At 33.0% G+C, this 12707-nt stretch overlaps 1 protein-coding gene across 2 annotated transcripts in view; it reads right to left on the reverse strand.

Moving 5' to 3' along the window:
• The window catches only part of ACVR2A (activin A receptor, type IIA), an 86473-nt gene that overhangs the window by 12590 nt on the left and 61176 nt on the right, over positions 1-12707 (reverse strand). Inside the window, exons 5-8 of one of the 2 annotated variants that reach the window (XM_012727167.1) lie at positions 7038-7061; positions 3666-3809; positions 1751-1894; positions 607-752 (exon numbers count right to left, since the gene is read on the reverse strand). In XM_012727167.1, coding sequence (XP_012582621.1) covers positions 607-752; positions 1751-1894; positions 3666-3809; positions 7038-7061 — 458 coding nt within the window. The remainder of the gene's footprint in view (positions 1-606; positions 753-1750; positions 1895-3665; positions 3810-7037; positions 7062-12707) is intronic. The other variant, XM_004674672.2, reaches the window with a different exon arrangement.

Raw genomic sequence — 12707 nt, forward strand, 5'->3', positions numbered from 1 at the left:
TATCCTGTGTTCTGAAAACAATAACCATTTTAAGGTAATCAGATCTCATCTACACATTAGCCTCGACTAGTTCATCTTAAAGATTGCTGTCCCCTAGCTAAATACAATCTGCCATGAGCAATGGTTAGCTATATGCAGGAAGAGTAGAAAAGAGGAGGAATAGTAGACATGCTATAGACATGGTATATATAGCATGTCTATATACCATTGAAAATGGCAATGTAGTAATAAATTCATTGGTTCAAAGGATGCCTTCCCAACTTCAACTCACATAAAGATCATAAGGTCATTCGAAGACAAACAAAAATAAACTTCCTCATTGATTACATACCCTGATACCATTTAAATCATCTGAATTTGTTTTAAGGTAAAACCAATTCTTTTGAAATAAAGAAAATACACTTATATTTACTAACCCCATGCTTTCATAAATGAGACAAACATAAATCAATAATTAAACTTCTCTAGTAATATTTGAAAATCATGAAAGTCAACTGCCTCTTATATACCATGATTAGAACAATCAGTGAAAAATATTCCTAGGAGATTAAAAGTTCAATAAACAGAAACTGAATCATTGGGGAAATAATGTAAATTAAGCTCTACCTGTGAGATATGGCGGGTTTGTGGCCATCTTTTAGGCCAGGTATATCCTCATGTAAATATGCCAATCCTCTAGCCATGGTTTCTGCAATATGACACAATTCATTCCAAGAGACCACATTAGCCTTAAGAAAGTCTGACAGTGAACCCTAAAGAAAGAGGGGGAAAGAAAACAATGTACTCTCGACAAAAACTATGTATATATACACACACATATATATATATATATGGAGATTTCCCTTTTTACTTTTAAATAGTTATGGAAGGCAACACATCTTTCTTTTTGGAAATAACATTCAAAAACCAACCTTTCTGGAATGATTCAAGTTGCACATTAATAGACATTTGACTAGAAAGTAATATACCACTAATCCTTGAAGGTCTACTATAAGCACAGTTACTCTGTCCTCCTATTTAGAAGGAAAGAGTTCATCAAAAAAAAAAAAAAAACTAGCTGAAAATCTAATATTCTAGAAAGTGTTTTAAAATTTAAAAATATAGAGACTTCTCTCTTAGGACTTGCAGAAAGCTGAGACACATCAACAACAAAAACATAAAAAATATAGTTTGCTGCACACTCTTGGTTAAGAATTAACAAGAGACACTTATATCTGACAATGATGAAACAAATTACCTAGGACATTACCAAAACTTCCTGTTTTGTTAAAGTGTACTACATTATAGAAAAGCTGAGGAAAAAGCATGTGTGCTTTGGTGACAATTATCTTATAAATCAGTGATAGACCAGAGATCAGAGAAGTTTTTGATTCTAATTTTGTTACTATGCTACAACTTTTTGATTAAAAAGTTTGCAATCACAAATTCAAGGTACAAAAAAAAAAATGGTTCATATTATTAAAATGAATCATAAATAGTAAATGGAAATTACTAAGCGTTGGCTATTACAAAATAAATACTTGTAAGAGGGGCTAACTGCAGCACATAAATTTAGGGACAAAAGACTAGAGGATTAGGTGAAAAGGCTGCTAGCGCTGTTCTTTTATTAAATTATCTTTGTAAAAAGATTATTTTTATGACTATTAGTCAATAAGCTATTCTTAGAAAAATAAGTCTGAGAAATTTGTAGCCAACCATTAGATAAGTCAACCCTAACATTTAGTAAGTTAAAATGGAAAATAGTTTTTACCTTTTCATGAAATGCTGTTATTAGCCAAAGATCTACATCAACACTGGTGCCTCGTTTTTCTGCCCCAATGAATTGTAATATGTTCTCATGTTTCATTCCAGGTAGACTATAGACTTCATATTCATTTTGCCATGATTGTTTGTCCTAGAGTTTAAAAAGAACAGTAAGAAAGCAAAGAATACAATTTAATAGACCATATATAAGAGATTACTCAAATACAAGTTCAAAAGGAAAATTTAAAAATAAAGCTAAGTACTATTATAAAATTCTATGGTTTCTTACAATATTCAAGTTTTATACCAAGTACCTGCCTGTGCCATTCCCTCCAAACATACTTTCTGTGTCTCTTAGTTTGTAAACACATAATAAGAAATGCTGCATTGCTGTATGTACAGTATAGTTAGTACTATAATTTTAACAACTCAGAAATTACTTGTTTTACCAGAATAATGTCCCTGAGAGATGAAATTTATCCCTGAGAGATGGAATAAACCTCATCTAAGGATGCAAGTTTTCCTTTTCAAAAAGACTAATATTATATCAAACATATTTACAAAATGTTTAGAGTACCTTACAAAGACAATAACATAACAATGTGATAAAAATATGCAATAAAATTATTTAAAACACAAAGTATGCATGTGTGCTTACAAGTGATCTACATCTATTACATATCACATATTATTTATTCCCTTTCAAAGAAAAGCACATAATGGTTAGGAACCCTCAAACTACTAAGTACCTTTGGCAAAGTACAAAATCACTGTTTCCTTAGTAACAAATGGGGCTTTAGTATTTATCTCATCAGACTGTTGTATTTATACACAAACACACATACACACACTTTATGTTATACTGTATGTCTGGGTGACATTCCTATATTACAAATTGTTAGGGAGTTCTCCCATGTAAAGCATCTACATGACTCAGTTAGCTACTATTATTACAGTTGTTACTCTTACCTTAAAGTCATTTAAATGTCTTTCTCTGATTTTTAAGCTTCCTCACACCCTGACTGTATTTGTGAATCTTGGCACAACGGAACAGACTCTCCTTGAGAACTATACTACCTCTTAGGAGTATCTGCACTGCTACCAAAAAGTAAATAATAAACTTCTTCACAGAATTTAGGAAACAGCAGGAAGACTAGAATCTACATATATTAAGACAAATAAGATGATTATACTATATGGATAACTCTGAAATATGGAAGCTACAATGTCTAGGCACAGAGGTAAAACCTGTAATACCAAATCCAGCCAGGATCACATTAGCTCCTGGGAAATATAAAAAAGAAAGAGGGAGGAGGTAATTATCAAAGATCTGTAACTCCTATGGAGTAAAAGCATAAGAACAGCTCAAAGACGCATTAGACCTGGGGTTCATGAGGTAAGCCCCCTTGTAAAAGAAAAACAATTGTAAACTAACTACACTCTTAATTTTCTGTCTCTGAAAATTCACCAAAAATGATTACATTAATATCCAAGGTTGAACAAAAACAAATCAGTCTAATAATATACAAACAGCAATTCCAAAGCAAAGAAACACTATTCTTTCCCTGTTCTGTTTGTTTGTTCTGATAAGGTTAATGAGATGTTAAAAATTAACCTATCAGTGAATTATATTTTTTATTGAACTCTTCACCTTCACTTACCATTTCTGTATCTTCTCTAAGTTAATTTATTGTAATTTCAACACTCCTAGGCAAACAATGATTTTTGTACTATTAATGCCACTTCTCAGATGAAAAAACAACATAAAAGAGCTAACTACCTTTTGCAGTAACATGAAGAACCACCTTAAAACATATGGTTTGTATTTTCAAACTGATTCTGAATTATAATAGCCTAGTGAATTGTGTTATTTTTAAAAATATATATGCAGATTAGAAAAGTGCAAAAACTTCTATCCATACCTGTATTGGAAATATTTTGACAGCTACATATTCATTAAGCAATTGGGCTTTCCAGACACAACCAAATCTTCCCCTTGCTTTCACTTCTAATAATTGCAGAGGTTTCAAACCTAGTAATGGAGAGGGTGGGGGCGGTCCTGGGTCCTAGGGAAAAATAACAATATTATTAAAAAGCAGCACATGATAAATGCATGTATCATTCAAAATAGAAGAAGAAATATTATACTGAGCAATCAATTGACAGAAACAGTAAACACAGATGACATTAACTTCAGTCTTGCCAAAACATTTCTAAAATATTACTAAATAAAACTGTTCACAAGGCAAGTAATTTTAGAGTTTTATAATAACAATCAGGTACTACTACTTTATAGGTATAACAGAAAAAAAATCTAAAACTGTTCTGATCTAGTCTAATTTTTGCACTAAGATTTTTTTGTAACCTCTAGGACATTGCTACAAGTATTCCATTGGTTTCATCAGTTGATACTCCCTCACTTGATGAGGATTTGTAAAACAGCAAAAACAATATTATGGCTATGTCTCAAAGAAAACTTCTCTGTAAAATCTCCTTTCCCCAGTGACTGAATCTTTTTTCACTCGCCTCAGAAATGCCCAACCATTCTCAAATACATTTTAGATAGATATATTAAATGCAAGTACATAAAAGAGATTAAAATTGTTATTATCAAACTGTTCATTCATTCTGATTTTTTGACCTATTAATAACTTATCTTTCTCCAAAATAAAATAAATGCGTTTAGTTCGAATTTCTACTGCTGATCAGCAAATTAAATACAAATAACCCAAGAGAGTAATCATCATAGTAGATGACAAAGTACTGTAAATAAATAAGAAAAAGACTACTATAGTTAATTTAAAAATTGGAGAAAAGGCACTACATGAATAGGACTACAGAATTTACAAATGACAAGGGGATCCTCCCCATAAAAGAAGAACAGCAAACTTCACAAAAGCACTGTATCAGTTTGGTATCTACAACTAAAACATGATATTAGAAGCCTTTGAAACCCTCCAGAAAAAAGAAATAAAAATGTCAGAAGGGCTGCATAGTGAGTTTATAAGGAGGAAGTGAACTTTCTGTGCAATAACAATAAATACTATGAAGTGGGTGGCACTTAAGAAACTTGGAAACCGCATGTCACCTCTATCAATACATCTTTCTGACTTTCCTCCTCTTGTTTTGTTTTTGATTTTTTTAATCTCTTAATACTTCAAGACTTAGTGTAGGAATTATCCATTCACTGGTTCAAAAATTCAAAATCTGATATCTACATTAAAGATCCTCAGCAATAAAAATACTGCAAGGTATTAATAGGGAAATACATAATTTCTTCTTCGAAACTAGACAATCTTTGTTAAATTGTTTGAAATGTGTATTTTAAAACAGTAAGATAAACTAGAAAACTTCCTGTGATGCATTTCAATCTCAGGTGTTTATTTCTAAAATTTCTATAAAAGTTGCTTTTCCTTCATACATTGATACCTGAAAGAATACAGTAAAGAATCAGATGCAAATGTTATAGAAGATGATTCTTAATGGTTTCTGATTTTCAATGAGAAGGAACACAAGAATCTGGAGAGTTTTGATGAAAGCTACACCATCCCTACCACATTCCTGGAAAACTCATCTCTACCTATAATAAGAAATATTGCCTATGTGAATGTGAGGATGGCAGGGAAAAAAAGTTGAAAACTATTCTTCAGCAGACAAAGGAAGCATTTAATCTTCACAGTCCAGAATTACTAGAAAACTGCATAAAAATTAGGTCAACTAAACAGTCAATTTGAAAATCTTTAATGTTAATGTTAACATCTTCCTATTTAACAAATAAGTTATAAAGTAAAAAAGTTCAAAGCAGGGATGCCAAAAACTAAAGTATACAGATAAGGGCTGAAAAACTGAAAAGGAAAAATAACTAGGTAAAAAGTCGTGGCTCTAATGTAAAACACTCAAATTATGAGTATGCTGAAAGTTCAAAATACAATTTCAGTATAATATTAGCCTTAATTTTAAGAAACATACAATAATGACTATGTTTAAGAAAATAAGTAATTAAATGTTTTCCAAATGCAGAGGCTAAGTTCTCAGTTTTAAGGCTCTATCCAGCAAGTTTTTAAGCCACTGTTATTTCAGTAGAAATCTTAAATCAATAATATTACCATTATATACAACATTTAACAGTCTACAAATACAGCTGTTGAAATTATTATTTACAAATGAAAAATTTAAAAGGAACAGTGAATAGTTTTCAAAGGATGAGGAAAAGGTCTACTAAAGTATACTCCTATAATGTCAAAACTTAGAATATCAAATGTCTAATGTCAAATTAGAAAAGTTTTTAGCATCAGTACACTAGTGTTCCCACAAAAACACACAATGCTTGATTCTAAGAATAAAGATTTTAAAAAGATTTATGTTTTTTAAAAGTATGAACACCTAGAAGACAATTCAGACTTTAACTTCATAATGACAGCAACAATTAGGGGTTAACCACAAAACATGGGTTGTCCCGCTACACAGAAAAACCACTTGGGGAAGGGGAAGCAATTATAAGGACTGCAGAATTCCTGAGAAATTTTCTTATCCGTGCTATTTTGCACAATTAAAAGAACATGCATTAGAACATGGTTACAACTGTATCTCTTCTTGATCTATCAACAAGTGAAAATCATGGCATTAGAAGACTTGATGTTGAGAAGCAACAAATGATAATAGCTGGGAATTGTGCCCCCATATACTACTATCCAACATCATCAATATAATCAATACAGGAACAAATTATTCCAAGTGAAGAACTGCAAAAACAATTGTGATAATTTTAGTTATTCTGAGTTCTAATCAAATCAAAGTCTTAAACCTCCAGACAGCAAGAGATCAAATTAATACTTCTCCAGCTAGTCCATGTGCTAAGGATTAAAGATGCCAAAGATGAAAGAAACTGTCTGAAAATACAGTTTGCATAGTAAAAGGTAATGGTCTGACCTGAAAGTCAGCCTGTTAAAAATGAACACATGCTGACATTTAAGCTAATGATATACTATAAAATTTAACAAATATCAGATTTTTAATACTAAAAAAAAATCTAGCTTATAGGTGTTAACTTCAAATGAACTAAAACTGTTGCTTTTACATTCTACCCATAAATCGTATTAACAATCCTTTAAAGCCAAAAACTATGGCAAATCAGTCATATTTTTATGTTTTTAAAAATGCCTTCAAAACATAAATTTATAAATATAAAAGATGCACAAGAAAGCAATAACAAAAAAAAAATCTAAGAACAAAATGTTTAATATGCATCCACAAAAAAGTTCCACAACCATAAAACAAACATCAATGCATCTTACCTCTATCATTATATGAAAGGCGTGCTTGTGAAGAAAAAACACAGGCAAAAGAAATTACGATTTATATCCAGAATGAAATGAAAATGACACATCAGTTACAAAAGTAAAGAAAGAATAATGACTTAGCTTTCTAAAAGTTGGCAATGATCCAGTGTATAATATTTTTAATAATAGAATTGGGAACATTTGCCTTATGAACAGAGCAAAGTAATATTTTTAAAAAAATAGAAATATTACCTATCACATAAGGTGTAGTAATAGGTAGATGACTCTAGTATGTCCCCAGATTACCTGATTCAAAGGACTTAAATCAAACAAACTAAACCCAAGTCTTAAATAACTGTTACTTAATTTTTTAAGTTCTAGAGTAAAAGAGTATTTTAATGGAGACGGGTTAAATTGGCTTCTGGACACGAGAGGGCAGTATTGCCTTTAACAAAACTGTAGATGCAGCAGCGAATTTTTACAGAGCTAGAATTAAGTTTCTCTGTGTACACTTACTGATAGTTGCATAAGAATCTTTAGGAGACTCCTACGTCCTTAACTACTTCACTCACTTCCCTTTCATGGAAGACAACAGAATCTTAATAGAACAGTGTCTCTGGTGTCTATATGAATGTGAGTAAATTAAGGCTGAGGAAGAATTTAAAAGATCTTCCTAATTAAAGAGAACATAGTGACAGACCAGGCCTTTTGTTATAACCTACTTCCTTAGCCACATCAAGCGTGAAGAAATCAAGCAGTAGCCCTGGGAATATCTTCAACCCATAAGTATCTTTCAGACTAAGAATAGATGATTGTGAACAAAAAACTTTCATTTTTCCAGGCTTCCCCCAAATTGGTAAAGGTTTGAATTTAAAACTATGAAAAATATTGTAACTAGTATAAAGGAAGGTGAGGGATCCCTCCAGCTTCCAACTTTTCTACATTATTTCTACAGAGAACAACAGCACCACCACCAACAAAAAAATCTGACAACTTATTTCTCCATACCAGTTGCTTAACTACCTTTTCTACCTTCCTGGTTTTTTCCTGTGATAACAATTCAGGATTATTTTTTAATTCACCTTAAAGGCTGAGCTAATCCTACTCTCAAAATTATCTTATCCCTATGCCAGAGTAAAATTTATCCCTTAAAAGATACATGTGACAAATGAATAATAAGTGATGGCTTCCCAAAGCTTATGAAGCCTCTCAAATATAGTTTTTATTCAGATGCTTTGAGAGATAAAGATGTCACTTTAATAACATTGCAAGTATGTGCTATTCATAATCTTACCAGAAAGTAAACCTTTGCTCAAAATACTTCTCAATAAACATTAGAACAAACTACAGAATGATTCAAGCTACACAGAAACACCAAGAACAGATCTCAATGTAAAAACTGTTACAAAATGAGAAACAAAATACAATCTTAAAAAATTTGTCAAAATATATAAAAACATAAGTAACAAAACAACAAAGTGTGGATTCACAATTAGAAAAATGTAACTTAAATATCAACTGCTATTAACTGAAGCTAAGAATAAAAACCAGATCAGCACATTAATGTGAAGCAACTAGGATTGTGAATGTGAAAGAGATTTGCTGTTTATCCTTTAAGGAGGTGGAGGTGTAAAGGGGGAGGGAGTTCGATATTAAAAAAGAAAAAAAGACTATAAAGAATCATATTAATGATTATATAACTCTAAGAACAACAAGAAGGAATTCTGTACCTTAAGCACTGGCAGGTAAAACAAAAAGATTTTCTTGAGGACTCATGAGAAATGGAGAAGTACAAGAGGCAGGCATTTAAGATGAAAAACAGTCCCAGAAAACATCCTAAGGTTCCAGAAGGCAATGTGCTCACTACTATAATACCAACATACACAACTTAAGTTCCCGACTTGTACAACCAACTGGGTACTGGTACCAGGCATTGAAAGCTAATTTAAGAAAGAAGATCATTACCTAAGAATGTGAAATGCTTAGAGAAAGCTAAATGGATACATTTAATTATATAGATGGATATGCAGAACTGGGATACAAAGAAATCTTCTTAGAAATGTGAATTTTGATTTATTTATATACTATAAATATATACATTGAGTCCACTATCAATAACTGATAGGCTCTTGGAAACTGCAACTTTAAGTAAAAAAATCTTTCATAATACCAGTTTCCCAAATAATGTAGTTCTGTTTAACATCAGCAGGGATGTATTTTTTTTTTCATTCACATTGTAAAGACATTTGAATGAAACAATATTTGGAGGTCAGACTATTATATGTATTACGAATTTTCTCTTTATAACTTAAACCATTCCAAGATTTTTTACATACTGTATGCATGCATGCCCAACTACAAACATGTCTTACATAGAATATATATATATTTATTTTTTTTAGATTCCTCACTCAATAACTTCTCAGAACTATCAATAATAATTAATGTCTCCCTAGCTAAACATTTGAAAAGTGACAAACATCTGAACTTGTGTTCTCTTAGTTATCTATTTTAAATGATAAGAAACTTACAATGTTAACTGAAAAAAAAAAAAAAAAAGAAGACTGCTGGCAGCAGACAGAAGCAGAGCCAGATGAAATAATATAGTATATGTATAAGGGCAAATATTTTTGAGCTAGGGACAGCAAGACATTATATATTACTATTCCATAATGCTGATGCTGTCAAATGTACAGTCACTGATTCTATTCAATTTCCTCATCAAATTCCTTTGTCATCTACAACTCTGAATTCCTACAGTATAAGTTCCCTAAAATATGACTAGCACAACACAGTAATCAACACTGGGGTTAAAAATCTGGAAGAAGGCCCTCCCTTGTGGTGCAACGGGTTGGAACACAGCACTAGCAAGCTAAAGTCACTTCAGCATGAGTTCAATCCCTACCCCAAAGGAGACCCAGATGGCATGGGAGAGCTCTCCTGATCTGCCTGTTACAACCCTCAGCAGTGTCCTTCGTAGATATGCCTGTTGTACTCCCCACTCTGTCTAGGTGAAGCCTCTCACTGCCCCCGCACCTCTGGCCTGTACCCCAATTCTGTATGCAAATAAACACATCTTTAAAAAAAAATCTGGAAAAGATGTAGGCATGCTCATTCTTTTAATGGCTACTCAGAAGCATCAGATCTATTTATTGGTACAGAAAACTTTTTTTTATGGATTTCAGCATTTGTATTCTGTAATTTAAGTTAAAAAAATCAATAAATTGTGATGTGGTGAAATGATTATATAAATTTTTAAAATGTATTTTATATACTAATCTCTCTATCCTACTTTGTTTACATGTAGCCCACCTAATTATTTAAACAACTGAATTAAAATTATTTCAATGTATAGTAATCATTGGATATAAATGGACAGGTTTTGCCACTAACCAGGCTGACTCTAGACCAAGTCACTTCACTTGTCTGCACTTTAATTTTTTTATCAATAAAATGGACGAGGTAAAACAGAACCTCTACCATGGAGTATTTAAGGATTAAGTGAGTTAATATGTCTAAGACGCTCTATTATCTGCTTGACAAAGTACTCAAATTGAAACCTTATTACACTAAATTAATTTCAGAGCATTGGCTTAGAAACATACCCAAAATACTTTCAATAGAAAGTATTCCTTTTGAGTGCAATTCTGAAATTGCTACTGTTAGAAAAAGAGTTAACATTTAATGAACGCTTAATATTAGCTGAACACCCCAGATAGGGCTCTTCTCACAATAATGGAACTGAAATCAAACATTCTCTTCTTTTTCTCCACCCTTTGTCCAAAATTGTGGAAGTGATTCCTTTCTCTCTTCACCTTTCATTTCCATGCCACAATGTCAACCAACCAAGCTACCAACTATTTTATGTTCAACTACATGGTAACCATGGGTTCTAGTAAGGCCAGCAAGGATGGTCCCTCTGCTACAACATAGGTACTCAAGCACTTGATGAGCAGTTATGAAAAAACAAGCCCGAATGCTTCCCAGTCTAGCTCATACAAGCAGCTTTCTGTAACAAATAAACGTTCACTTTTATTATCTCCAATTAACAGAAAAATATTGGACAGCAACTAAGTAGCTATGTATGAAGGAACAAATTTATGATGAAGTCAAAGAAAAAGGGGAAAAATAAACTCAGTTTTTACTATCTACTGTTTGTCAGGCAAGAAAAAGGAAAGACTGTGTACTGTGGGCTACATGCACAGTCCCACTTGTTTAACTGGCAGGCAAAGCCCTGCACAGGCCAAGAAAAAAACTGAACTCAGAATTATAAAATTTAAATGAACACATTTTTATGAAACTAAGTGTTCTGATTAATTTTAACGTGTTGCTGTATCTTATTTTAAACTTTTAATAAAGTTCTTATTTGTGTTCCTCCTTCCCTTCCTTTTGTTTTTGGACAAAGAATTTCAGCCAATTTCAAGTGCATTGATAAGTCAACCGACTTGTACAATGTAAAGTAATTTTTTGACAAGCTGTACATCAACGGATAATTTGATGCTTCTCTTCACAATTAACTTACAAAAATTAAGTTATAATTTTTAAAAATAAGTACAACAGAAAAATAATCATTAAAAAGGTGGAAGGGGGCCCTCCCTGGTGGCGCAGCGGGTTAAAGCACAGCACTAAGAAGTCAAAGCCACTTCCACATGAGTTCGATCCCCGCCTGCCCCGGAGGTGACCACATGGCGTGGCAGACCTCTCCTGACTCGCCCGCTGCTCCCCTCAGCAGTGTATTTCGTCGATCTGCCTGTTCTGCTCCCCACTCTGTCTCTGGTGAATCCTCTCACCCTCCGCATCTCTGGCCTGTACCCCAGTTCTGTATGAATAAAAAAAAAAAAAAAAAAAAAGGTGGAAGGGGCCCTCCCTGATCCCTGGCCAAGGAGATGACCCAAATGACGCAGCAGACTTCTCCTGTCTCACCTGCTGCTCCCGTCAGTAGTGTATTTCAGTAAATCTGCCTGTTCTGCTCCCCACTCTGTCTCTGGTGAATCCTCACACCTCTGCACTTCTAGCTTGTACACAATTCTTGTATGCACAAATAAATCAATCTCCAAAAACAATAAAAAGGTGGAATATGGAAAGAAAAATATTTATAGAACTATATCTTAGGTCTATACTAAAAAATGTAAAAAGCTGCTAAAAAAATCATAATAACGGCCCTCCCTAGTGGCACAGAGGGTTAAAGCACAGCACTAAGAAGCTGGAGCCACTTCAGCATGAGTTCAATTGCAGCCCGCCCCGGAGGTGATACACATGGTGGGCAGACCTCTCCTGTCCTGTCGGCTACTCCCCTCAGCAGTGTACTTCCTCGATCTGCCTGTTCTGATCTGCCTGTTCTGCTCCCTTCTCTGAATCTGGCCTGCACCTCTGGCCTGTACCCCAGTTCTGTATGAATAAATAAATAAATCTTTAAAAAAAAAGATTAAAAAAATCCTATTACCGTATTTTAAACATGCTAGAGTAATAGTTTCTGAAACATGAATCCCAGCTCATACCAGAAACCTAATAAGCACTAAGCTAAATAAAACATCATTTTTCATGAGAATACAGAAGCCCCACTAAATTTTATTTAGGAACACATCATTTAATCAGAATGAGACAGATTAAAAATGTAGAGCTGAACCCTATTACTATGCAGTTACAAGAAAAAATCAAATTGTGAAATAACATTCTATAGTTTAT

The sequence above is a fragment of the Condylura cristata genome, unplaced genomic scaffold (genome assembly GCF_000260355.1).
Source record: "Condylura cristata isolate star-nosed mole 26May11 unplaced genomic scaffold, ConCri1.0 scaffold00002, whole genome shotgun sequence".
NCBI lineage: Eukaryota > Metazoa > Chordata > Mammalia > Eulipotyphla > Talpidae > Condylura > Condylura cristata.